Source organism: Drosophila tropicalis, unplaced genomic scaffold (assembly GCF_018151085.1).
Source record: "Drosophila tropicalis isolate 14030-0801.00 unplaced genomic scaffold, ASM1815108v1 contig_593, whole genome shotgun sequence".
NCBI lineage: Eukaryota > Metazoa > Arthropoda > Insecta > Diptera > Drosophilidae > Drosophila > Drosophila tropicalis.
The window spans coordinates 5,748,626-5,775,595 of record NW_027173070.1 but is presented as its reverse complement, the minus strand read 5'-3'; the positions used below and the strand labels follow the sequence as shown (position 1 = coordinate 5,775,595).

Below are 26,970 nucleotides of genomic sequence, written 5' to 3'. Positions count from 1 at the left end.
GCACAAAAAAGTTTCGCTCGTACCAAACTGTTCCCACATGATCCCTTAATTCTTTATCCGTGGTGATGTCGTTGTAGGAAGAAGGCACAGGCATACTCATAAGCTTTAATTTTGTTTGCTTCAGGGAATGCACATACCATTTTTGCAAGACGCCCCGAAAAGGACTAAGGGGTTCGCCTTTGAGCATTTGCCATATTCCGTCCAAACTGCGCACTTCTCGTGTCTCCGATTCACGTGGATAAAGCAGACCAATTGTAATGTTAGGTCTAAATTCTTCAGATCTTCTAACCACACTAGGATATTTTAAAGTATTACTTAAGTCAGTTGTGTTCAATGATTCTTGAAGCTCTAATCCCCTAAACATTATTGCGTTAACTTCATTGCCCCCTTGTTTTCCCGATTCACTTGATTTATGTGATTTTTTAGTGATATGAGTTGTAATCATCTTGTCCGATTCACATTCATCTCCATTTGACGTTTTAATATTGCTTTCAGTTATTTTTGATCCTTTGCCTTGAACTGTAGTTGACGCTGATGTAGCCAGGCAAAAACCCAGCAGAAGACTCACTAGATACGTGTTCACTTGCATATTTCTATAGAGCAAATAACTCTAGTTAACAACCAACAGAACCACTTAATATTATCAATTTGAGATGCATTACACCAATTTAACGCTTTAATTGGCAAAAAATTTGTTTTTTTTTTTTAAGGTTTTCCTATATTTGCAAAAGTTTTAAAAGGTCAAGTTAAATTATATCACATCACGGAATAAGGATATTTAAATCCTTACAATTCGCTTGCATCATGGCCGAGCGATGGCTTAAAGTAGGTTAGTAAATCATTGGGTAATGGACAATTGTTTAATTTTCTAGCCAAAGTCCAGTAGCGTAAACGCAGCAAGTGGGCCACCGTCTTGGGCTGACGGTCACGTGTAAAAATGCCTTTCTTATTCCCGCCCACACGGGTTATAGCTGCATGGAGGTGAAAACGAAAGGTAAAAGATTTGTAACGAGTTTAAATTTAATCAATACCCACACTGATCGGTCTTGAAATCGGCGAAATTCCAAACGAATTCGCCACGAAACCATTTAAGATCATGCAATTTATCAAACACCTCAAAATGTTTGTTAAGAAGGACCACCTGATATTCCTCTGACCATATAAAGGCGGGCAACTGTATAATCATTAATGAGACGCCCAATTAAGATAAATGCTTTCTCCAACTTACTGAATGCATGCCCTCCATGGTATCGGCACCATACTCAAACATAATTACTGGCTTCTGAAAACGTTGATGCCAGCCCATGGCCTCTTCTTCCAGCTGCTTGACTATCATATCAGTACGTCCTGGATTCTGATACCAGGCATTATATCGATTAAAACCTATGATATCTAGAAACTGTGATAATTGGCAGAGTTGAGGATTAGAATTAATAGCCGCTGTTAGTGGACGTCCTTGGGATATGCTGCGAGTGTAGTTGGCAATGGCCCTGGCAAAAAGAATAAAGAAAATTTAAAATAAATTCTACCATGATTAATTTGAACTAACCCAAAGTAGGCTTCAGCTCCTTTTTTATAAGACCTCGGCTCATTGGCTATGGACCAAGCAATGACACTTGCATGATTACGATCTCTATGAATCAATTGCTCAATAGCGGACATATGATTTGCTAGCAGCTGAGGATTAAATAGATCTATATTGACCGCTGAGCATTCGTCTATTATTAAAATGCCCTGCTCATCAGCAAATTGCATTGATTCTTCTGAGTAGGGATAGTGGGAAGTGCGATAAGCATTAGCTCCAATCCATTTCAATAGATTAAAGTCACGGGCAATTAAAGGATTATCCAGTCCTTTGCCGCGTATCTGTAAGAAAAGGCATTTAAAAGATAGTTGAGGTTTTAAAGATTATTAACTTACATCTGAATCCTCATGCTTGCCAAAGCCACGTAAATAAATGGGCGAATCATTTATGAGAAATGTTGTGTTATCCCAACTGAGATTACGTATGCCCACAGGCAACCTGTAGACATCCAGGAGTATTTCTTTATCAGGCTTATACTGTGTTATATGAAATTCTACAGTATAAAGATAACCCGATTGAGGATTCATGAGATATGGCCACCAAGGCTTGACATTGGGCACCAAAAGAGTGCCATGGTCAATTTCCCTGTTTTTCTGATGGGCTACCATTTCGCCATCGCTATCCAGGAGTCTCACTTTTAGAGATAAACCATCTGTTGCATTTACTGTTTCTACCCAGAGACGATAATCAATGCGACCCATACCATCAACTGAGATTTGCGTCTTTATTTCTATATCTCTAATGTGAGTCAGAGAAGTTGTATATAGATGAACGGAACGATGGATTCCTGCGTAGTTGAAAAAATCAAAAGTGTAGCTTTGGATTTGCGTTACACCATCGTCTGTAGTCACGTTGTGCACTTGTCCTTGGGGTACGGTTTGATTATCCAGGCGATTGTCGCACATGACAGTCAGTCGATTCTCGAGTCCAAATTTTACATATTTGCTTATATCCTCTTCGAATGGAAGATGTCCTATGCTGTGATCCATGACAAGATGTCCATTTAGCCAAACCAATGCTTGATAATGGACACTACCGAAGCGTAACCAAGTGCGGCGATCTTTCTGCCATGAGTTGGGAACAAAGAAAGTCCGTTCATACCAAACAGTGCCTACGTGGTCCCGCATTTCTTTATCTACAGTGATGTCATTGTAGGAACCCGGGACGGGCATGGGTATGAGATTAAAGCCTGTTTTACTCAAACTCTTATCAAACCACTTCTCCCGCAAGCCTCGAAGAGGATCGGAAGCATTGCTTTTAAGAAACCTCCATATTCCATCCAGACTGCGTACTTCCCTTGTTTCCGATTCCCTTGGATAAAGAAGACCCACTGTTGGAGTTGGAGTTTTTACTTTACCATAATCATAAATTTGGCTATCATTTAAATCAGGCTCATCAATCTGGCCGGGAACGGGTTGAAAATAGAGGATAAAGATCACTAAAACAAGCGCCAGATATTTCTTTGTTCTAAACATTGTGTTTAATTATAACAAAATTATATTGGTTTTTAAATTTTACTGCATTATCAAAGTCAGCTGTTTTGTTTTTGCGGCAAGTGCAACAGAGATGGTACCATTTCTGCGACTGCTTTTTCGATATTTATCGATAGTGGATGGTATCGATAGAGACTTATTTTCGTTTGTAATTTGAATTTAGCGTTATTTTTTTGCAGTAAAAAATGTTAGCTTCCATCTGTTAAATAGAGAATTCCCCCATTAAACCAAAAACGATTATATTTTTTAGTTAATATATTTTTATTTTGGGGAATTTATAAAAATACAATTGTCTTAAATTATGCTTAAGATTGTACAAGGCAATTATGGTGGGAGTATTTTTTAAGTGGGTTTTTATTTTTATGGAAATGCATCCGTTTTGGTGTGGCAGTAGTTTTTGGCGACCAAATCGGATTAATGGAAAACCCTGCTCTCCTTTCTTTCTATCTCACTCGGAACAAAAAAAATACAGAATTAAACAATAAAATGTAACATTACCATACATATGTACAGGTATCAAATACTTCAATATTGTACTCAGTTGTGTCTTTTGCTTTTTTTTTAAGTGATGTTCATCTACAAATCGCTAGCATCACGTTTGCCACTATCACCGACTTCGGCAATATAGGTGAATAAATCCTCTGGAAAGCTGCAATCCTCCAATTCCCTGCCAAGGGCAAAATAACGCTTTCTAAGAAGATGGGCTGCCGCCTTTGGCTGGCGGGCACGGGTAAAAACTCCCTTTTTATTGCCACCAACGCGTGTGTAGGCTGTAAACATAGGAAGAAATAAATAAGAAATGCCATCGAGAGTAGATAAAATAAACTACTTACATTGAGCCGTTTTGAAGTCAGCGAAATTCCACACAAATTCACCAAGGAACCAACCTTTACGTCTTAGGATATCAAATGCTCTAAAGTGACGTGAAAATACTTCGGATTGAAACTCCTCGGACCATACATATGCAGGTTGCTAGAAAGACAAAAGAAATGAAGTGTTATGTCAGCACTATTGATTCTCTAAACTCACCATATGCAGACCATCCATGGTATCGGCTCCATATTCAGACATAATCACAGGCTTATTATACTTTTTGTACCAGCCACTGGCTTCATCAATAACACGCTGGGTCACCATATCAAGACGTCCGGCATTGGAATACCAAGCATTGTAGCGATTGAAGCTAATGATATCCAATGAGTTGCCCTGAATGTCAAATGCTTCTTATAGAAATATCGTTTTAAGATTTTTAATAAGAACTTACCGCCTTGTCTTCAGTATAGGGTTGAGCTATGGCAGCTGTAATAGGTCTGGTTTTATCCAATGATCGCGTATAATTGGCCACAAATCTATGGGGATAAAATTTCAGGTTATTGCTCATGTTGATCTTTACTTTAACACTAACTGGAAATAGGTTCCCGCATTGGTATCACGTGTCCTGGGTTCATTGGCTATGGACCACATGACAACACTGGCATGATTGCGATCACGGTGTACAAGCTGCTCCAGCGACGACTTGTGTTTATCCAACAGTTCCTGACTGAAATTTCTGCAAAAGTAAGCTTTATTTAGAGAACAAACTTGTGCAGAAAACTTCTTCTTTAAGGGTCTTACTCGGTATCCACACTGGGACATTCATCAATGATCATGATGCCATGGCGATCAGCAAATTGCATAGACTCCTCCGAGTAGGGATAATGGGAAGTGCGATAAGCATTGGCTCCAATCCATTTCAGCAAATTAAAGTCACGTGTCATTAAAGCATTGTCCAGACCTTTGCCTCGTATCTGCAGAAGAAGTTACGATTAAAAAGTTTTCGAGGGAAAGTATATCCCCTACCCCACTTACGTCAGAATCTTCATGTCTACCAAAGCCACGGAAGTACACTTGTTTGCCATTGATAAGAAATTTAGCATTATTCCAACTCAACTGACGTATGCCCACTTGAAGCCGATAGACATCGAGTAACTCTTCGTTTGCTGCATGCAATTTAATTTCCATTTCGTATAGATAGCCTGGTTCTGGATCCATTAGATAGGGCCACCAAGGTTTCACCTTATCGACCTTTAAAGTGCCACCCAATTGGGAATCAGAGGTGGCATTTGCTACCATTACACCTTGTTTATTATATAACTGGATGCGAGCATATAGATTATTATCGGCCTCATTGGCTGCACTGCCATTCACATTGATGCTATAGGTGACATAGCCCACTGAAAGTAAACAAGTAAATAATTGGAACAAGATTATAAAAGTGAGTTTTCCTTCATCTTACCGCTATTATCATCATTCAATTTTGTTTGAATCTCCACTTCTTCGATAAATGTTTTGGGTGTCGTATACAAATGAACCGAACGATGTATTCCCGCATAGTTGAAGAAATCAAATGTATAACTCTGGACAATTGTCACTCCATCATCGTTGGGAACTTCTGTGATTTTACCCTGTGGCACTGTTGTCTGTATTAAAGCATTATCACACATGACCGTAATACGATTCTCTTCACCATACTTCAATAGATGGGTAACCTCTGCCTCGAAGGGCAGATGACCCATTTCATGTTTCATAGCTTGCTGGCCATTGACCCACTGGAAGACAGAAAAAAAATGGATTAAATACTGTACGAGTTTTAACGCTGCGACTTTGTTATACCCTGTATTAAATGAGGAAATTACAATTTTTTGACTTTTCGATAAGCTCTCCAGCCATTAGTAGTTTACTATAACTCAGCTATTTTTTAATAGTTTTTTATGAAATTTGAAGGATTTATAGATAATTAATTATAAGAAGTATTAGTGTGACAGGTTTAATAAGAAAATAATAAATCCTACTATAGCAAATCAGCTTTACAAGCGCGAAAGAAGATCTGGCGAAAAAAAGAAGAACTTAAAAATATTTCACTAGTAGGCATACTAAATTCGTTAGCTCTAGCATTAATGGATTCTCAGATGGATTATAGACGTAGATATTGTTATTACATTCATTCTCATGTAGTTCGGTAATATCTCTAAACACTTCTCCACTTACCACATATGCCTCATAGTGAACGCTGCCGAAACGCAACCACACTCTTTGCTGTTCCTTGGACCAGGAACGTGGCACAAAGAATTTCCTATCATACCACACTGTTCCCACATGATCACGTAAGTCATCTGTGGTGATATCATTATAAGAGGCTGGTACTGGCATGGGAATAATGGGCTGATTTTTGCTTAAATCTTCCGCATACCATTTATCCCTAATACCCTGGGGAACAAAACAATTTGAATTAAGAAAAATCTACAGAGAACTAGTGAGTTTTCTCACCTGCGTAGGATTTTTCTGATCGGAACGCACAAAATTCCATATGCCATCCAGACTGCGTACCTCCCGGGTCTCCGATTCACGTGGATATAGCATGCCTCGCGTTGTTTGGGAAACGTCCTTGTTGACAATAATCAGAGCTATGGCCGTATGGATAACATACCAACCAACAACCAAGGACATCAATGAGAGGGCTGTAATGGAAAGTACATATTTTGAATAGAATCAATGAGTAAGAGAATCATAAAATTTTGTTAATGTCTGATTAGACACTTTTTTTTTTTTGTTGTTGCTGCTGTTGTTGAGATATCTGCGGCCAAGAACCTCAATTACTGATAACGGCTTACACTGCATTTCAATGCTCGAGTGTTAGATAAGTTTTTAACAAAAATTAGATTACAATATTTTTTTTTGGTTAATTAGTATTTCAAATGAAAACATTTTTATTCGATTCTTCAATGTCAAATTAAAAAATTTGAAACCTTCTAAACCTTCGTTCTCCCCTTTTTATTTAATTTCTTTTCATACTTACAAAATTAACATTTACATTGGTTTTCAAAATCAGCGGGCGAAACGAAACGGAAATGAAATTGAATACGTTATTTATTTAAATGGTAATTGTGTTGTGATTTACAAAAGGACAAAAAAGAACAAAACTAAACAGAAATCTTGACAAAAGCTTCTCAACTTTAACGGTCATTGCTGCTGGTTTAACTGTAATTCTGGTGGGAGAGGGTGAGGAAAAGGGTTAGTGATTTAGTTACAAGAAACAGCTGTTTGACACAATTGCAAAGCTTTCACTCTCGTTCGCTTGCTCTCTCTCTCTCTATCTCACTGACTGTGTAAATGAGTCAACACTCAGTTGAGATGCATTTTTTGCCAGCACTCTGTTTAGTTTAGCTAATTAAACACGTTTTCTAGACGTTGTCAAATAACCGAAACAAATAACACAAACATTTCAATAAACGTTTCAAGCCCATAGTACTTGGTCACGTTGGTCGAAGGGGGGGTGGGCGGCTGCGGAGGAGGAGCTGCCGGCTGTTTTGACGGCGACCTCGCTACACTCGCACGTTCGTTCGTTTGAAGTTCAGAGAGCACACTAAATTGAAGTATTTTGGTTCTTCTTCTTCACTCTAACGCACACCCACCTGATACAAAGCTTTATTGAGCTTTTTTTTTGGCATAAGATTTGAAATTCTAAACTTCGATCATATAATTTATTGAGAAATTTGGCGCCCAGAGAGTAGGAGATTATTGAGGAGTGTTTTCAACTTCATAACTACTTTTGTCGCATATTAGATAAAAGACATCTTAAGTTTTCTAAATTAGAGTAATAGTTATCTTGAACTTTGAAATTCCCAAAATTTCAAAATTCTAACGTATCGTTTTCAATCGTAAATCTAGTTGATTTCTATATATAAAGTATTGGAACTCGAAATTCAAAGGACAAAAATGATTGGAATTTGAAAAACAAAACAAACATTACATTCAGATTCCAACAAACTGTTTGAAGTTGCAAACGAGAACAGACTTGATAGTCTCTTAATAAAATATGCAAATTCTCCAGACACTCTACCTAATATTGTCTAGAGGTGTCTAAAAGAGTGACCTTGTGATTGTCACGAAAAGTCCCAACAGGGAATATGGTCACGTGACATATTGAAATAGACTACACTTCAATGAAATTAAAATAGAAATAAAAAAGGGAAGGAATGATAATAAAGGGAGATTGAATGGTCTAACATGATGTAATTTGTAACGATTTCGGAAACCTTCTAAAGAACATACATATGTACATATGTATGTACATATTCTTAATGAATTTCGCACGCATAGATAATATCTCTTATTGTTGGATAATGTTAAGTCGTTGGGTTAAACATGAGGGCCGGATTCAAGGCTTTCCACAAGAAAGCAGTCCTAAAAAACGGAAACACTTTAGATTTTTTAGGAATTCTCCTGATAATCCCCTATAGAACTACCTTTTTTATAGCTTAATGGAGAGAAATAACAATATTTGAGTTTATTTACATTTGTTTCTTTTTCTTCTTATCTTATAAACTTCTCAATTTCAAACGGGAACATAAGATATCGAATGGCTTATATTTTGAGTTCATCGAATGAACAAGTTGGCTTATTTGACAAATATTTCAATTTCAAAAGATCGCTTTACGAATTTAATCTACAAGTTGAGTTTCGAATATAATATTTTAATCATGTTTTTTTTTTCACTTTTAGGTAGAAGGAGAGGCCCGCTACTATTTATTATTATTTTTCAAGCCTCTCATTTGTCCAAGTCAACACATAAATTAAGTGAGATTAAGCTTATCAATTTTGAAAAAACAGCCGTTAAAATTCTAATCTCAAACTAAATTAATTTTAATAGCATTTCTCAGAAAGATCTTTAATGGAAAAAAGTAATAACTCTCTGTCAAAGTGACGTATTAAAATAAATATTAATTTATTAATGTTTTTTCCACAAATATCAAAACTTTTATATGATTAATTTATTTTCCAAGGAAGTAGTTTAGATTACTAAGAATATCTCTCATGATTCTTAACCGAATTTGTGCTAAAATTAATATCTTACTCAACATGGCGGCAATTTAATTAGTCACTCCGTCACTTGAAACAGTTTCAACACAACTAAAGTTGCAAGGCTTGGAGCAGACTTCTTTTAAAGCCCAATTGCAATGGGGACGAGCCTACTCCAAAATGTGTTTAAAATGCCATGCACAATCTCTCAGCAGGTAAGTGCTATATAAGGTTACACCCAGAATAATTTGCATATGGCATAATTGGAGGGCGCCAATGTGGGGCTGGGCATATCAGAAGAGTTCTTACCCCAGATTTCATGTTTGTGGCACTTTAGGCGAATTTTCAATTGCATTATTGGCGGCACAGTGCACTAGTTTAACGATTGATACGAGAATGCCTACTGAATATACAATATTTGTAATTCAATTGAACCGACTGACTAACTAACTGACTGACTGACTGGTCAGTGGGTTAGAGAATCCGTGTGACAGTTTCTTCTTGTGGCTTCAGTCAATGTTGCGGCGTAACTAAAATTTGTCCAAATACGGACGGAACATCTAGCGTAACGCATAGCGGCGGATGTCATTAAGTAAGGTAATTGTTGGTGGGGAGGGGTGGAGATGGAGAAGAGGTCGCCGGTGGCGTCCAGTGTGCCCTGGCTCTTTACCGGTGCTAGCTGGGTTTAGGCGCACATGGAGAGACGGAAGCTTCAAAGCAGGCGCACGCACACAGCCAATGAATGTGCCCTAATTAAACCTGCCACCCGCCTCCCAATGTGGGGTTGCCCACCCAACATTGGGCTAAGCTGAGCTGCTCTCTAGTTGTTCCAAATCCAAAAAAGCGAAACAAATATCTAGCTTATGCGTGGGTCAACGACAGTAAGAAGAGGAACAAGAAAAAAAGGAGCCATCAGCACTATTTAGAGCATCAGGGTTAAGAGTTTCAATTAAGTGTTTTCTGTTCTTAATTAATTTTGATTAGATTGGTTCCACAATGCGGAACAGATATTAAAGAAGTTGAAGTCGTAGAAGTCATGTCAAGGGGAACTCCTTCGAGTGTTGGCTCAGCCGGATCTGAACTATCAATTACCATTAACTATATTTAGAAATGTATTTAATTAGAGTTTAATGCTTTGTCTTTGTAAAGTCATCAATCATTTCTATGCACGTCATACACTCGTATATATCGTGCAAAATTCCAGCCTTTTTCCCTTGTTTTCTTTTACAATATGCACTTTCACTTTCAAGGTTCCTCTGGGGCTCGCCCGCAAAAGAATCAATGAACGAAAGTGAAAATGTCAACAAATGTTTTTCCATTTTGGTTCATTTTTTTTTTTTTTTTGTTTTTTCAATTACCCATTTTAGATAGTCGATCCTGTGTATGATTTTTGAAAATAACTTGCTAGATTTGTGCACTTAGTTAGGAACACGTTTTGCGATTTTAGAATTTGTTTGTCAAATAAACATTCTGCATATAATTAATTAAACACACTGTGGAAGACGACTTTGTGGAAGAGACGAAACAAGTCTCTCACCCGCAACAACGACCAAACGCCGACTGATGTCTGAGCTTAGCTTTTTGGGCCGGAACTCTGAGCAGTAAAAGTGATTCTGTTCAGGGGCAGCGAGTGATGAGGGTGCTGGTGGTGGTCGCATTGTTATACATACTGATTAACAATTATTACAAAATACACAAAAAGAAAGTATTTTTATCATATGTTAATTGACTCGCTCACAATCGGTGAAATTGTTTGATTTGCATTAATCATTTTGGAGCTTATTTTTGTTTGAAACTTGCGCTCAAATAGACTTATCGATAAATGCATTTCGACTTTTCGATAACTATTTTTGGCTGCCCTCGTTTTAACCTGCAAGTAAAAAAGTAGCGCTTGCAGCCCTGGTATGTTTACAAAATATAAAACTGAAATCGGTCCTAGATTACAATGATATAGTGAAGATTTTTTTGAATTTGAAAAGTATAAAAATACAAAATGTCCCTTGCCTGTGAGCTTGGTGGCGGCACCTATCCAAGGAGATACAAATTGACAATTCTGGTTCTATTACTCCTTATTCTACTCTCGCTGGTGGCCCACCGCAGATTACTTAATGTAAGCTGAATGCAAACAAGTGCCCACTTAATTTACAAATCTAATCCACTACAGGATGAGAACGATTCGCCGCCCATGGATGTACATAGAAGTCGTCCGTTGCTGGATGCCTATGAAGATTTCAGTGCCATGAGAGCCAGTGATTTGAAAATGCGCATAGAAGAGATGCTGAGAATTAAAGTAAGATAAAGATTTTACCATATGAAAAATCGGGGATTGAATAAATCTCATTCACTTCCAGAGCACCGTATCTGTGGAGCTGCGCGAACTAGAGTCACGCCGACAGAAACTGCAATCAGATATAAGCCAGTATAATCAAAAGATTGAGGAGCTAAAGCAAGAGCTACTGCGAGAGCAAACGGAGTTAGAGCGACTGAAAATATCGGTGGAACAGGCTCAAGTGGCTCAGCGAGAGGCAGTGCAGCGTAACACCCCCGATTTGGCTCTGCCGCGTACTCTAATGCCCAGTGCTTTACCGCGAAAAATGAATGCGGTATCCGTGGGGGTGGCCGCCTCCTGTGAGATGCACAATTGCTTTGATCATTCCCGTTGTAGTTTGACCTCTGGTTTCCCGGTCTATCTCTACGACCCAGATGAATATAGTGTGCAGAGAAAAGGATATGATATAGATGGCTTCCTCAAGACCACACTGAAACAGACTTTGGGCTATAATGTGCACATTGTAAAGGAGCCAAAGCAGGCTTGCATATATTTGGTGCTGGTGGGTGAGGCATTGCTGGAACAGGATCTACTACGCAACAATCGCTATGCCGCTCAAGAGGCAGAGCAGCAACAAAGAGTAACGTTGGCCAATCAAGTGGCAGATGGAGATTCCTCACCCATTGACATGAGCAAGTTATATAAGCTACCCTACTGGGGTGGCGATGGACGGAATCATGTCCTCTTGAATCTCGCACGCCGCGATCTCTCTTCCCGTCGTACAAATTCGTTGTTGCATCAAAATACCATGCGAGCCATTGTGGTGCAAAGTTCCTTTGAGCGGGATCAATTCAGACCCAATTATGATATAATTGTTCCTCCAATTTTGGGTCCACCCGGTGGAGATGTGTGGCAGGAATGTGCTAGTATGGTACCAGCTCGCCGCAAGTATTTGCTGACTTTCCAGGGAGAACTAAGGCCACCACCTGATACATCGAATCCCCTTGATGACTTTATATTGGAACATCTTGCCGACATGGCCAAGGGTTCTACGCAAGATCAATTCATGTTGCAGTTTCAATGTGTTCCCGCAACAGAGCAGCAAGAATCGGACTCTCAGGCCGACTGGACATTGTGTGGCACAGATTCATCACGAAAACTATTGCTTAAGGATTCAACATATGCTCTGATTTTGCCGCCACTCAATCAGCGGGTAAGTTCCACCCTTATGCTGGCCAGGATCTATGAAGCTTTGCGGTCGGGAGCTGTTCCTGTTATTCTGGGAGCTGATGAACTGCGTCTGCCTTATGCTGAGACTCTGGATTGGCGTCGCGCTGCCCTCTTGCTGCCAAAGGCGAGAATAACTGAATTGCATTTTCTACTACGTGCCGTACAGGATGCGGATCTCTTACTGCTTCGTCGTCAGGGTAGACTTATTTGGGAGAAATATCTAAGTTCAGTTCAAGCTACCGTCGACACGGTAATAGCCAGCTTAAGGGATCGTCTGGGCATTCCACCACGTCCTGTGCCTTCGGTGATAGCTCAAAGTGTATTCAATAGCAGCTTTATACCCCTCAAATCGGATCCTCCTGTGGGAATGGACACCGAACCGGAAGAATCACTTGGCCCCATTGAACCGCCCTATGCTAGTCCTGCTTTCCGTCGGAACTACACCATATTAAGAATGCAATCGAAAGAGGCTTGGAACGATTGGCTAGATCCTTTCTACATGTATCCCCAATTGCCCTTTGATCCGGCTCTGCCATCGGAGGCCAAATTCATGGGCTCCCATACAGGATTTCGTCCCATTGGCAAAGGTATCGGTGGTGCTGGCAAGGAATTTAGCGAAGCTCTGGGTGGTAACTATCCCCGGGAGCAATTCACCATTGTAATGTTAACCTACGAGCGGGAGCAAGTTCTTATGGACTCTCTGGGACGTCTCTACGGTCTACCCTATTTGCATAAAGTGGTTGTAGTTTGGAATTCTCCCAAACCACCACTGGACGACTTGCGTTGGCCCGATATCGGTGTGCCCGTGGCCGTGGTCCGTGCCCCACGCAATTCACTTAACAATCGATTCTTACCCTTCGATGTTATTGAAACAGAAGCGGTACTCTCAGTCGATGATGATGCTCATCTAAGGCACGACGAGATTCTCTTTGGTTTTCGCGTCTGGCGTGAACATCGTGATCGTGTTGTTGGTTTTCCCGGCCGCTATCATGCCTGGGATTTAAGTTCGAACAATATGTGGCACTACAATTCCAACTATAGCTGTGAATTGAGCATGGTCCTAACAGGAGCTGCCTTTTTCCACAAATATTATATGTATTTGTATAGCTATCACTTGCCCCAGGCCATACGGGACAAGGTGGATGAGTATATGAATTGTGAGGATATTGCCATGAATTTCCTTGTATCCCACGTTACACGAAAACCGCCCGTGAAAGTCACTTCACGTTGGACTTTCCGTTGTCCGGGTTGTCCAGTATCACTCAGCGAGGATGATACACACTTTCAGGAGCGCCACAAATGCATAAATTTCTTTAGTCAGGTCTTTGGCTATACGCCTTTACTTAATACACAATATAGAGCCGATTCTATACTCTTCAAGACTCGAATACCGCACGAAAAACAAAAGTGTTTCAAATACATTTAGTATCCAACAACAACCAAAGGGCCGCTACACTTAAAATGCTACATACGGCTGACTTTTAGTTATAGTTTAATATATATATATATGTGTGTCTGTATATATGTATAGTCCATCAGGTTACTAAACATGACGCGGAGCTTTGAATTCTGTTAACCAAATCAGTTCCAAGAGGACTCCGTCTGGCTCCTGATTTGTCCAATGAGATTACTAAAACTGAGCAAATAATTTAGATTTTTTATGCAATAACTTAACTAATAATCAGTAATTAGTTAAGAAATTATCTACGCTCAAATTAAATGTGCAATATATCAATACACAAAATCTATATCAAATCGTTTGATATATTCAAAAACTAACTTTAAAATATTTAATCTAAAGAACTGAGAACTGCTAATCCGAGTTATTTGCTTAGTCTAATTGCTAAATATAGGAAACGATATATACGTATAAGCCGTGACTTGATTTTTTTAACTTCCCCAATATGCTTAATAGTTTTTTAAGTTAATGTAAATGTCTTTTTGTATATAAAAATGTTTCCAATACTTTCAATAAATTGTCGTTTCTTACAAAGATATTTTTTGATTTTTGTGATATTTTCTATATATATATTTTTTTTTTCATTTACACAAAAAAATAGATTTACGTTTGTATATAGTATATGTATATATATATATATGTGTGTATAAATGTTTATGTGTGTGAAGACATTAATATAAAGATATATACAGACATATGTAAATTACACACACGTATAACAAGGCGACTTTAAAAACTGCTTAAAGTTAGTTAAATATTTAAGATCTGTGTTAATGATTGGAAGTAGGTATAATCATTATCAGCAGGAAATTTCGAAGAAAAGTGTAGAAATTTTTTCTTTTATACTTAAATATTGAAACTTTTGTTTCAAATGTTAATTTGTCATAAAATTTCCATTTTCTCAAATCCTAATTTTAAAATTTCTATTTTGTCGCTAAAATTAATATACTGAATTTTCACTTTAAAACAGCTCCTTGTTTAAGAATACAAGCAGTTAAAAAACTGTTTTGAGACACTGTTTACAATAATATCCCAAATTATTTACACAATTTTGCATGTATTAGAAAAATTTTCAAATGAAAAAAGTCTAAAGAAACTATTCTTCAAAGTTCTAAAGAATTTGGCTCTCAATTTGATACAGTTTCATAAAACTAGTCTAAGATAGGTTTGGACACCTAATAGCAGTTTTCATGGCCTTGTTATAGAGGTATAGATCATATGAATGTAGATTATTATATAGAAAACACAGGGCAATACAAAAATTTGAACAAAAAATGTTAAAAAAGATAGCACTTATGTCAACTTTTAAGCCATAAATTAAACTGTTTCTGATAAAATTCCATATATAATTACATCATATATAAGAATTGCTGATAATCACCTAGGATCAGGACAACAATTGGCTTTAGTTTTCTTTTTTTTTTTTTTTTTTTTTTTTTTTTTTTGGCAAACTAATGGAGTGTGGCTGAGGCTGGAAGTTTCGTATTTCTGTTGGCCCTGCGCAATCAGAATGTTATGTTAAGACATCCTTGCTATCCACACAATTTCAGCAAACATGAAAGTTAAATCGAATTATATATAAATTATAAAGATATGTGACATAAATGTTGTTGTTGTTATTTATGTTGGACTTAGATATTAGATAAGTTTTTAGCAAAAGCTATGACTACAAGATCTCTGATTTTTCATGTTTTTTTTTTTTTTTTTTCTAGTGATGCGACTTGTGAGTTCGTCTACCGAGGCTCGCTTCTGTTCAATTCAATATATATATCACAATACAAAATTAAGGTTACATCCTTTTAAAGTAGGATGCATAAATTAAGATAGTTATAAAGGAGAATAAACTTAAAATTTACAATCAATTGATATAACTTAGGATTTTGTTTGTTTTCGTTTAGATTAGGAACAAAACTGAGAATGGGAAAACAACCAAAACACACATACATTTGGGTGATATTTGGATATTGGGTCTCTAATAGCTGCAGATTTGGTTGGTTGATTGGTTTGGGTTGGTTAGTGTTCCTGTAGACTTAGTTTTAAAGCCTGTTCGATCATTTCCTGCTCCCGTTGCCGTTCTAGCTCATATTTCTGTTGATCCTGTTGAGAGAGACGCATGGCCATGGCTAAATCAGGATCCACATAACGAAAACCACCGTCATCATCATCCTCGGAGACGGGAGAACCACTGGCATGCGCCCCAGCTGCACCCAGAAGGGATTCCTGCAGAACTCTGTGGAAAAATCGCATAGCACAAAAGAGAAGAAACACACAAAGCACGAAGCAATGAAATGGATATACTAGCAATACAAGAGAGGAAGTATATTGAGAGGGAACTATTTGAAGATTTTCTTCATGTAGCTAAGGTCATTTTTGAATTGAGCTCCCGCCGAGGAAGAGCGTCCGCGTGGAAGCGGCTCTAGATGATGTTTTTGTTGTGGAGCCGGCGAATGCCGTCCATATTGATGATAATGATAATGGTGTGGTGAGAGTAAATGAGTGTGGGAATTGCGTGTTGGATTACTACTAGGCGGTGGGAAATTGTCAGACACAGACTTTGATTAAATAAAAAGTTACTATTCTTCTTAGATATAACTTACCGCTGCAGTTGTTCATCATCTTCGGGCAAAAGCTCAGTTCCGACAACATGTTGACCCCGCAACACTTCCCAAATATCCACTTTATCCTCGGCATCTATGCCGCATGCACCACCCGAGCCACTTGTCTCTGCCAGACTCTGTTCAATGGCATATTGCAACATATCATCTTCGTCCAGAGGCATGGAGCGACGTGAATCGCCACCGCGGTTCGTATAGTGAGCGGGTATATCAAAGCAACGATCATCCACTAGGCAGGTGACACGATCCTGCTCCTGCAACGTGGCCACATATTCCACCGGCGAAGTCAGAGCAAAGACATTGCCAAACGTTATGCAAGCATTCAGCACATGGAAGAGCGGAATTTCTACCTTGACGGGGAAACCAGCTGGCAACTGCATTGTTATAAAGTCTTTTAGCTTGGACACATGTGGACTGGCCATGGTGGACATTAGGTCAAGAATGGGCAGCACTTGCTCTTGCAATCGTATGGGATGCTCTTCTGCAAGCCAAAGATTCGCCTTGAAACGTTGAACTTTGGTGCTCAGATTCTTTGGCTTGCCGACATCACGACCTTGTAGATCAATTTCACCACTGAAATACTCCTCGGGCGTTATCAACTGTGGTGATTTGGGTGTACTTGCTCCGGAGGCGCAGGCAGATGTGCTACCGTTACTACCAGGAAGTAGAGGAAGTGCAGCTGCCGCTGCGGCACCACCAACAGCAGCGGAAGACGGTGACAATCGTTCGCCATTTTCCACAGCGGGCGGAGACGTCTAAAAAAGTAAATTATTTCTAATCTGATGACATTAATATAGAAAATATATACGCTTACGTTCTCTGTGGGTGGCACATAATCCTCATCGGCTATGCCCAACAGACTGTGCAATGGCGTGCGTGCTGTCTTATTTTTCAGCTGCTCCTCGGTGAGATGATCAGTACGGGTCTTTGTTATAAATTCGACATTGCTAGCCCCATAGACTTTGCAGTTGTAACCATTAATTACTTCCGATTTCTCACTACGCCAGCCCCAAATCCCAGATTTATTGCGCTCAAAGCTTATCTTTTCCATCTCAATGTTGTTGGTAATAACCGGAGCATTGAGGCGGGCCCGCACAGTGCCTAAGGCCGGAGGAATGCCTACAATGTCGCCAATATCGCTGCTCATTTGCTCAACCATAACCTCATGGGTATCGTGATCGATTTCAATCATTGTGGCAGTTTCTTCTACAAGGCAAAAAAAAATTATAAGTATTAGAGTAAGTTTTAATGATGGAGGTTTTCTTGACGCACTTCCTCCCTTGAATATGTAGGAACGATTCCCTCGTTGCCAAGTGTTATTATCGAAGCCCAACAGTGTCGTATCTATTCGTACATTGGCTCCGCGCTTATACACTTTGTAAGTGTCACTGGGACACAGTCGGGACATTAGGGGCACCCATGAAGTGAACTCCCATTTCATTTCTATATAAAAATCTGGTGCATCGAGTAAATGTTGTAATAGCTTAGGGACATGAGTCACCCTTTGGACATGTCGTTGTAAATCTCGCACCTCAATGATGGCAGTAAGTATATCCACATCACCAGTGCATACAGCCTCCTGGACAACTATAAAAGGGAGACAAGATAAAAATTTACTCCTTACACCACCCCTCTCAGACTTACCCGACCAACCCTCAAACTCATAGGTGGCATTGCACTTGGCTGCTAGAAGGCACTTGATGCATGGAAGATTTGCCAATCTCACGGCCAATAAAAGTGGTGTTCTTCCCCGCGGATCGATTTTTTCCTTATCAATCTACCGAAAAAAAACCAAAAACATTCTTATCATATTAATCGAATCAATAACACACACATATATATGATATATGTATGTATGTATGTATTAGTTGCATTAGAAAAAATGACAACATTAGTCTAATTCAATTAGCGCCCAAACGTAGGCCACACCCACCCACCTCCCACTCTCATTCTCTCCGTCTATCTCTTTATGTTTTTTGTTTTACCTGTTCTTTTTCCAGTTCCAGCTGCAGTTGCTCTACATTGCCATTCCATATCTCCCAATGCAGCGGATATTCCGCCTTTATCTCATCCAAGCTCTTCATCCTATACCGACTATGCCGTCGTAAATCCCCAAATTTCAGAATAAACTAAACTAAAAATTTGCTTAAATTTCCTTGACCAATAAATTATTCGATATTCGATATACGACCGGAAAGTGATTCATTCGCTCTCTGTCACAGTCAGTAATTATTAATAATATTTTATAATTAAAAGAGAGATAAATCATAACTATTTATTTGTTGATATGAAATTACCGATTTGCCATAAGTATTGTTTAGACTCTCTGTGATTATAATTCATTGAATCCCTATACAAAAATTTACGAAAAACTTAAACATCAAAAATGTTAGTTGGGTTACTTTTTTTGCCTGTTCCGTGATTTGGTCACCGTTAATCCATTCGATAGCCGATTGCGAAAAATGACAACATTGCACAGCTGTTTGAAATAATCCAATAAAAGCGGTCGTAATTGCTCAAAATTTTTTTTATTAAAGTGGAACCTTAACGAATTTCGGGCGCTTCTCGCCTTTTGGAGATAGCAAACTAAAGTACAGTTTGGGGCGAATGTTGTGGTAATTCAAACTTATGCTTATAAAATAACAAGAAATCGTGTTCAATTGCGTAAACGAAAGTTTTTTAATTGTTTGTGTATTTGTGTATTATGGTTGGTGGCAGGGTGGTGCTTGTGTGTGAGTGAGAGCAGGTGTTGACGTCTCACATTACCGGCATTTCCAAAAATTTTCCATAATCTTATTAATTTTCTTTGTAAATGGTTCATTAATCTATTTGTAATTGCATTTCAGGGTCATCATGCTGCAGCTGGACTTGGTTTAGAAAACGAAAAAATTCCATAACAATTCTTATATATCTTTGGTACACAATTGATCGGACTCCATCTACCTCCCCCTCCCCTCCCATAACCAAGCGAAAGGTGCGTTCAAGTTCAAGATCACTTTGAGTGAAATATCTTCTTCCATTCATACTCAATTGCAATTCAAGTGGCTCGTCAGACTCCACAAGTAATTGCAGCAAAAATAGTCGCTGAAAGGCTGCCCCAGGCCCACTCTCAGTTGAGGAACTAGATTGGGGGTCCAGAGGCCCCTTTTTTGTTGTCTGTTTATATTTTTTATCAGCCCACAAATCTAAGAAGAAAGAAATTTCGAAAAATAATAATCAAACAACTTTTTATTATGAGACAAATTTTGGATTGAAATTGTTTTCCGTCTATTAAGTGGATTAAAAATTATTAAAAAATTTGCTCATTAACCTATTAAATACTTGTTCGTTTATTTTAAAAGCTATCTATTAAAATTCTTTTCAAAATTGTAAAAAATTGTTGAATTTTGTTAGTATTTCGGAATTGTACGACCGTATTAAATGTCGAAAAATTTTAAAAATGATTTGAAATAATGCCTTTACGGTAGGTGTCCAGACCCTCAGGACTACCCCTCCCTGGATATAGTTAAACTCCGAAGCTGAAGTTACAAAACAACATCATTAAATTTTAAACTTATAAAACTTTGCAAACTTGAAATTCCAACCCTGATATAGTCAATACCTTCAACCTGTTGAAAATTAGTTTACTATATGCAAATTCGACAGTTGTAGATAAATACTTTACGAAAACTTTTATTAAACACTAGTGGAAAATATAGTTTTTTTAACGGACACATAAATATTTAGCTTTTCTTTAAGGTCTTTTTGCACAGCTTTGGCCCTTTCAGCGATTATTTTTGTATTAGACTCTCTTTTAAACATTGTCTTCTATATACTCTATTCTGTTTTTGTTCACTCTTTGCAGTTATGCTCTTTGCACGTAGACGGCATTTCTTCAAGAGGTGAATTCTCCTGTATATTTTGTCCCGTCCCCCATCTACTAACCCCATTTATTTGCAAAACAATAACAAATTAAATTATATGCTTCATTTTTTATGGCTTATGTAGAAATATATTATATAAATTTCTCTATATATTTGAACTGTACCCAAATCGTAGTAGTATTAGTAGTGTAGTTAGTTGATCTGTGACTAATTCACGATCGTTTAGAGAGTTATTGATGGCGCTTTATTCATTCATTTCCCATTCCATACACACATATGTATGTATCCCCCCATATATGTATGTATCTCCCATTATCGTAATATTCGACACTTACTCATAACTACTATACATATACATATACACATATATACATAATTACACACCGCGGATCGCGCTTATCAGCAATAACAAATCGGGTACAAAGTATTTATTTTTTTTTTTTTAATTTTGCTGGTTCATTACGAATTGGGTCTTTAGGCAGTACGGTCATATATGTATATATTCATATGTCTAAAATATTGTATAATTTTTCTTAATTTTTATTATCTAAAATAGTTTATCAGGGCCTTGCATGTGATAAAAACCCAAACAAAAAAAAAAAAAGAATCAAGAAAACAATTACTACTAAAAAAGTATTCAAGAAAAATAATTATTTTGTTTATTTCTCTTCCCCCAAATAAACGTCACGCGTCAGTTAATTGTGCTTAGTAAAAGAAAAAATCGCTTGTTTAACAAAAAAGAAAACTAAATTTGTTAAGGTTTTAACTCTCTTAGCTCAGCAAAATGTACGAGCTTTATAGTTGTTTAAATTTAGTATTCTATGCTACAATCATACCCGGAACAATCCTCATTAGTTGGCTAACTGGGCTGTAAGTATGTTTGACTTTACTTTTCCTTTCGATTCTCAAAATAATCCACCCAGCATTTGAAAGAATCACGTTGATCAGTCAATTGTGAGGCCTCTTGTTGATTAAAAAATGATTAAAAGAAAATATGATAATGACTTGGTAGTAATCAAAATATGACTAACTAAAGACACTAAACTGATGAAAAGATTAAGCCATAAGCAATTCATCAAGTTTATGCCTAGGATACTATATTTTCCTTAAAAAAAAAAAACAGTATACGTTCAGAAAATGAGTTCATTATTTAAGATCAGAAAGCGGATTCAATGTGATCGGTAATTTCGTAAAATGCTGCGTGGAAAGAGACACAACGTGACTTGATTTGAACTTGATGTTGTTTGAATGATTGAATGAATGAGTTAAGCAGAAGAATCTGTTTCCCTAATGCTTTTGGGCGCTATGGAAACAGATTGATATGTAACCACTTCCCCACTTCCCTCTTTATTGTTATGTTCATCGTCGTCATTCGTCGCCGGTTAACAAGTTTTCTAACACAAATTACCATTACAACTTTGTAGTTCCATTTGGTTTCATCCCCATCTCATTTTATTCCATGTATGCTCTCTGCTTGCTAAATATGATTAGAAATTTGTAATATTTACATATAATAATCAATAAACTTTTATGTTCTCTTTCTCAGAGTTGGCCTGGCCACCTTGCAAACGTCTTTGCTGGTATTCCTTTTGTTTTTTGTTCTTCTGCCGCTGGTCTTTCGTTATTCGGTGACTTTACAACGTGGAATACTTTTCCTCACTTTCAGTAAGTCATAAAATTAATTTGAAGATTATTTCGATAATCATATTGTTCTCTTTACCATGCTTAGTCCGGTATCCCAAAGGACTTGATCTTACAAATCCTGCTAGCATTGGTCTATATGCCACAAGGAACTTTTATATAACAGTAAAGGATCATGATCAAGATGAGGATGGTATCAGCATTGGTGTGTGGCACGTCTTGCCCAAGAATGCAGTCGGTCACTTTAAAGCGGAACTACAAGTTGAGGCTGCCTTCGATATTGAACAGGCTGCAGCAGAGGATCAACAGCAATCCTCAATTGAGACCTTCGACCAAGACAGAGATAACAGCCATGAACTGAAAAAGCTCAGTCCAGCCTTACGTTCGGAATTTCCAGTGATATTGCCAGAAAATGAACAGTTATTCTATGAGCGACTATTACGAATGCCTGGAGGCACAGTAGTGCTCTATTTGCATGGCAATACGGCCACACGTGGCAGTGGACATCGCTCTGAAGTTTATAAGTTGCTGCGCAATCTAAATTATCATGTCTTTTCGTTCGATTATCGAGGCTATGCTGATTCTGATCCCGTTTCACCCACCGAAGAAGGCGTTGTACGAGATGCTTTTATGGTGTATGAATATATAGCCAATATTACCTCGAATCCCATCATTATTTGGGGTCATTCACTGGGCACTGGAGTGGCCACACATTTGTGTGCTAAACTGGCGCATTTAAAGGAACGCGGTCCCCGGGGTGTGATCCTGGAGAGTCCATTCACCAATATACGCGATGAGATACGTATGCATCCATTTTCGCGACCATTTAAGCATTTGCCCTGGTTTGATTTTACCATTTCACGGCCCATGTATAGCAATAAACTGCGATTCGAGTCCGATATTCATATACATGAATTTCCCCAACCCATTATGATCATCCATGCAGAGGATGATGTGGTAGTGCCTTTTATATTGGGCTATCGCCTCTATCGTGTCGCACTCGATACGCGTGAGCGTTCGTGGGGGCCAGTGGAATTCCATAGATTTGAGGGCAAACACAAGTACGGACACAAGTATTTATGCCGGGCACCTGAATTGCCCAGCCTTGTGCAGCACTTTGTGGCCAATTATCGCGATGCCGTCTACTAGAAAGGACGAGAGTATTAGAACCCATTCTATAATTAATTTATTAGTGTGTACCATAAGGCAAATAGTTTAATTTAGTTTTCTTTTTCTAACGCCACAGAACGTTCCAAAATTTTGACACCTTGTGAAAGGAAAATAAAATTAAGTCATATGACGAATAATGCTTGAATAATTATATTAAAAGAAAATTTTCATTTTCACAACATATGTAGTTCCTAATACAAGAGAACTATAAGAGATGATTTTTAAGCATTGGACTTGAGTTTACCGCCAAAGTTAAATTTATCGACTACTTTATTTTGTTATCGAATTGTTATCGAACGAAATGCTATAAAATACCCTAAAATGAAGAGTCGCTTTGTTTGTACTCGTTTTGTAAAGTTAAATGACTTAATTTCTTTTAAATTTAACACACTGCAGAGTAATTGATTTCTCAATTTCTTATGTTTATATATTTTAAAATTAGTTCTTAGACTTCGTAAACAAAACATATATAAGAAACTTGGCATTTGGTATTGTTAAAATAAAAATAACTCCATTTTTAATGTCTGTTGGGTTTGCTAGCAGGTCGATAATTAATCAATTTATCGAATTTTCTAGCTCTATATATGCCATCTCCCGCGAATCTCGCAGTGTGTGTGTTTTTGTTTCTTCCGACGCGGACGCGATTTTTGTTGTTTCTTCCTCCCACCTAAAGAGAAAGAGAGTCACAAGGAAAAAAGTGAAAAAACGCCGACTAGAATTTGATTAAATTGTTGTTTCTCACAACAAATGAATTAAAAACGAGTGCAATCGAGTAAATAACGTTAAAAATTGCAACAAAATCATCTTGCTCCTACCCCTTTGTGTTTTTCCCCTAACACCGAAAAAAGAAAAAAAGGAAAAACAGCCTCTCGCGAAAAGGGCGCATATACAGAGAAAAATTCTGTATGTGGATATGTGTGTTCTCCTCGTGTGTGTGTGTGTGATTGTGTGTGAGTGTGCGGCGATTTTTGTTGTTTAGTGGAAATTGTTAAACAAATATTAAGAAAATCGCTAACTAAACCGCAAGTAAAAGAAAAGGGGAAACGAAACAACAAAAAATTTGTGTCTACTCCTGCAAAAAAAGGAGGATTTGCTTGTGTGTGTGTGTTTTGTTTCTGTATTTCCCTGTCAGTGTGTGAGTTTGTTTGTGTGTGAAAACACAGGAAAAGGGATTGAAGGGAAAAACGGAATTAAGCAAAATGTTGTGGTAAGTTTTTCGCTATCTCGTTTCGCTTCTTAATTTATAATTTGCAATTTATTTTTCATTTATATTTTTCTTCGAGTCTCCTTTTTGGGCTGCGGCTTCTTCTTCCTCTTCTTCAACACGCCCTTTTTTGCGCACATTGTTTGTCTCAGTGTGTGTGTGTGTGTGTGTCTTTGCTTATATATATATGCATGTATGTGTGTTGGTGTAGACTGCAACTAAATTTATCAAATATTTAAATTAGTTTTGCAACATTTTATAATGCTTTCTCACTTACACTTGCACATGCCGTTGGCCCTTTTAGTATTTAGTTCATCTTTAAGTAACAGCTGCTTCTATTCCATGACTTAAACCTGTTTTTACTTACTAAATTTCTCACTGTGCATATGTGTGTGTGGTGTGTATGGAAGAAGGAGGGGGCAAGGGAGTTGGGAAGAGTAGGAAGCCAGCTGCTTTAATTGTTGTTGTTGTGGTTCGTTTTGCTGCATCTTTGCCGCAAAAACAAAAACGGCAAAATCTCTTGCCAATTTTGGTTTGAGACACACACACACAAAAAGAGAGATAGAGATATAGAGAGAAAAAGAGAGATAGACAGATGGAGAGAGAGAGCAACTGCGCAGCCGAGTGCGGGTGGGGCTCGGGCCTCCTTTTTATGCCGCTGCTGCTCTTCCTCTTCCTCTTGCATGTTTTGTTTGAACTTTAATTTATGCCCAGCTTCATTTTCGCCCCGATTTTTCCCCGCCAGGCCCCACTTGCACCACTTGGTATCTGCACACATACACACACATTTAAATGTCAATGCACCAAAAAGGCCCTGAAATGGCAAAGAGGAAGCCAAAGTCTATGACTCATTCTCTTTCTTTTATGCTTCATTGCTCGCCGCAAGAGAGGTAGAGACAAATACATAAACAAACAAATACAAACAACAAGACGGGCCAAAAAAAAACCAGTTCAAAAATCAAAGTTTTTGCTAGCTGCACAAAATTTGCATCTGTTAACCATCCTCTTCTACCTACTCGATCATTCATTCACTCACTTCCCATCATCCCAATTTTCCTCTCCTTTAGTGCTTCACTTCCTTGTTCGTGGGCAAAACCAACCAACCAACCATCCCACCCATTCGAACACCCAAACACATGGCCAAAATGCAACATTTCGTAATTCTTTTATTGGAGATAGAGAGCAAAGGAAAGAAAGAAGAAAGAAGGAAAAGCAAAGAATAGTGCAACAAAACATAGTTAAATTGTAGCACAAGTCACAAGCCGCCAATGGGTGTGACGACACAGTTATTTAAACACCGTTAGCCCAGTTTCAGCTATACCCCTCCTCTCCGCGATCAGTCGCCCCCCTCAACACACCGACAGCTGCAATTGGGGACGCGTCTTTCAGATAAGATAAATGTTAATAACAAAGCAAACCACATCAAAAACAAATAGGTTTAACATGTTAAGACCACGTGAATACCCTGTAAAGGTAATGCAAACTCTTTATAAGGGATGGTAACTCTATAACAAATAATTACAAGATAGAAATGTTAAGGAATTTTGAAAGATGACCTATAATTTAGATAAAATTTTTAATATCTCCCGATACCTTCATAATTGAGTGTTTCAAGTGCTCTTTCCTAATTGCAGTGCAAAGAATATTGCAGTTAGCTTAGTGGCAGGCCTTTTAAAAGGTTGCCAGACTGCCATGTAGTTTGCTTTGGATGACATGATTTTAACCTTTTTTCCAGCAGAATTGCATTAAGCATGTTGCATGTTGCACACTTGGGCAACCCTCTAAAAGAGTTGCCGGACTAAAGATCACATCAAATACAATGAAGCATAAGGTCTGTGAAATTATTAAAGTCAGAGTAGGTTCAATTGACAGCCTTATTAGGCGGCTTAGATTTCCCACCACTAATTTTACACTAGATGGCTTTTACTGCTCATAGGCTACCTAAAATTGAATGGGTAAAGGTCCCATATATTGCATTACACTGAAAATTCTATTATCAATTATGCTTATCGACTAAAAATTGATAGACTCTCCTGCATATGTATCTCTTATTAAATTCATTATACTCAAAACTAGCCCTATATAGCTTTTAAAGGGTATAAAATAACAATATACATATTTCTCCCCTTAGTTTCGACCTTTTTTTCGGTTGTTTACATTGTGTGTGTGTGTTTTTTTGTTTTAGTGGAATTTTTATGATGACTAAAAGCTTTCGACTGCAATTTCCAATGAAACACAGAAAAACCGAAAACCAAAATCTGAATCATAAACTGGCTTCAGTTCACAACAACCAAAACGATTTTGTGTCATAGCCAACATTTTTAGAGTGAGGGAGCAAAAGAGACAGAGAATGAGAGAGGGAGGAACCATTGAACTCTGAACTCCAAACTGGCGAAGGCTGAAGCTAAAGTTAAACTCAAATATATGCCACCCACATGGATTGGACTGATGCGCTGCGATGCCACAACAAATCTAATTAACATTTCCGCATGCCGCACGTCGAGTCGTCTGTCGAATGTCATTTTGTCCACTTCCTCCCACGCTGAACGCATCGTATAGTTCACGCAGCATCCATCCCATCCAATCCCCTACAATCTGCTTTG

General features: G+C 38.1%; 5 protein-coding genes across 12 annotated transcripts; 2 read left to right on the top strand and 3 right to left on the bottom strand.

Moving 5' to 3' along the window:
• Positions 1-691: 691 nt before the first annotated feature.
• LOC137576553 (beta-glucuronidase-like) lies at positions 692-3,124 on the bottom strand. The gene is made up of 5 exons (XM_068289745.1): positions 1,921-3,124; positions 1,550-1,866; positions 1,229-1,490; positions 1,036-1,174; positions 692-971 (listed from the first exon to the last, which is right to left on the bottom strand). The coding sequence occupies exons 1-5, from the start codon at positions 3,058-3,060 to the stop codon at positions 787-789; spliced, it is 2,043 nt and encodes a 680-aa protein (XP_068145846.1). The 5' UTR covers positions 3,061-3,124; the 3' UTR covers positions 692-786.
• A 290-nt stretch (positions 3,125-3,414) lies between these two features.
• On the bottom strand, positions 3,415-10,437 carry LOC137576177 (beta-glucuronidase). Of its 4 annotated transcripts, none has more exons than XM_068289125.1 (11): positions 10,275-10,437; positions 6,385-6,575; positions 6,106-6,324; positions 5,354-5,666; positions 4,927-5,291; positions 4,693-4,865; positions 4,484-4,627; positions 4,343-4,427; positions 4,108-4,284; positions 3,912-4,050; positions 3,415-3,848 (listed from the first exon to the last, which is right to left on the bottom strand). In XM_068289125.1, the coding sequence occupies exons 1-11, from the start codon at positions 10,276-10,278 to the stop codon at positions 3,655-3,657; spliced, it is 2,004 nt and encodes a 667-aa protein (XP_068145226.1). In that variant the 5' UTR covers positions 10,279-10,437; the 3' UTR covers positions 3,415-3,654. The 4 variants fall into 4 exon arrangements, with proteins under 4 accessions (XP_068145226.1, XP_068145228.1, XP_068145229.1 ...); XM_068289127.1 differs by lacking the exon at positions 10,275-10,437 and adding an exon at positions 7,337-7,472 and having other exon boundaries at positions 6,385-6,521; XM_068289128.1 differs by lacking the exon at positions 10,275-10,437 and adding an exon at positions 7,367-7,471 and having other exon boundaries at positions 6,385-6,521.
• Positions 10,438-10,797: 360 nt separating this feature from the next.
• botv (exostosin like glycosyltransferase 3) lies at positions 10,798-14,410 on the top strand. The gene is made up of 3 exons (XM_068289026.1): positions 10,798-11,026; positions 11,081-11,206; positions 11,268-14,410. The coding sequence occupies exons 1-3, from the start codon at positions 10,910-10,912 to the stop codon at positions 13,839-13,841; spliced, it is 2,817 nt and encodes a 938-aa protein (XP_068145127.1). The 5' UTR covers positions 10,798-10,909; the 3' UTR covers positions 13,842-14,410.
• Positions 14,411-15,602: 1,192 nt separating this feature from the next.
• On the bottom strand, positions 15,603-18,671 carry LOC137576135 (ankyrin repeat domain-containing protein 13D). Of its 3 annotated transcripts, none has more exons than XM_068289023.1 (6): positions 18,475-18,667; positions 18,134-18,266; positions 17,762-18,076; positions 17,304-17,695; positions 16,472-17,244; positions 15,603-16,104 (listed from the first exon to the last, which is right to left on the bottom strand). In XM_068289023.1, the coding sequence occupies exons 1-6, from the start codon at positions 18,571-18,573 to the stop codon at positions 15,888-15,890; spliced, it is 1,929 nt and encodes a 642-aa protein (XP_068145124.1). In that variant the 5' UTR covers positions 18,574-18,667; the 3' UTR covers positions 15,603-15,887. The 3 variants fall into 3 exon arrangements, with proteins under 3 accessions (XP_068145124.1, XP_068145125.1, XP_068145126.1); XM_068289024.1 differs by lacking the exon at positions 15,603-16,104 and adding an exon at positions 16,173-16,397 and having other exon boundaries at positions 18,475-18,671; XM_068289025.1 differs by lacking the exon at positions 15,603-16,104 and adding an exon at positions 16,174-16,394 and having other exon boundaries at positions 18,475-18,671.
• Positions 18,672-18,947: 276 nt separating this feature from the next.
• LOC137576153 (lysophosphatidylserine lipase ABHD12) lies at positions 18,948-23,311 on the top strand. Of its 3 annotated transcripts, XM_068289075.1 has the most exons (6): positions 18,948-19,104; positions 19,336-19,463; positions 20,334-20,370; positions 21,048-21,222; positions 21,899-22,017; positions 22,082-23,311. In XM_068289075.1, the coding sequence occupies exons 4-6, from the start codon at positions 21,137-21,139 to the stop codon at positions 23,140-23,142; spliced, it is 1,266 nt and encodes a 421-aa protein (XP_068145176.1). In that variant the 5' UTR covers positions 18,948-19,104; positions 19,336-19,463; positions 20,334-20,370; positions 21,048-21,136; the 3' UTR covers positions 23,143-23,311. The 3 variants fall into 3 exon arrangements, 2 of the variants coding, with proteins under 2 accessions (XP_068145176.1, XP_068145177.1); XM_068289076.1 differs by lacking the exon at positions 21,048-21,222; XR_011032272.1 differs by lacking the exons at positions 20,334-20,370; positions 21,048-21,222; positions 22,082-23,311 and having other exon boundaries at positions 18,949-19,104.
• The last annotated feature ends 3,659 nt before the right edge of the window (positions 23,312-26,970 follow it).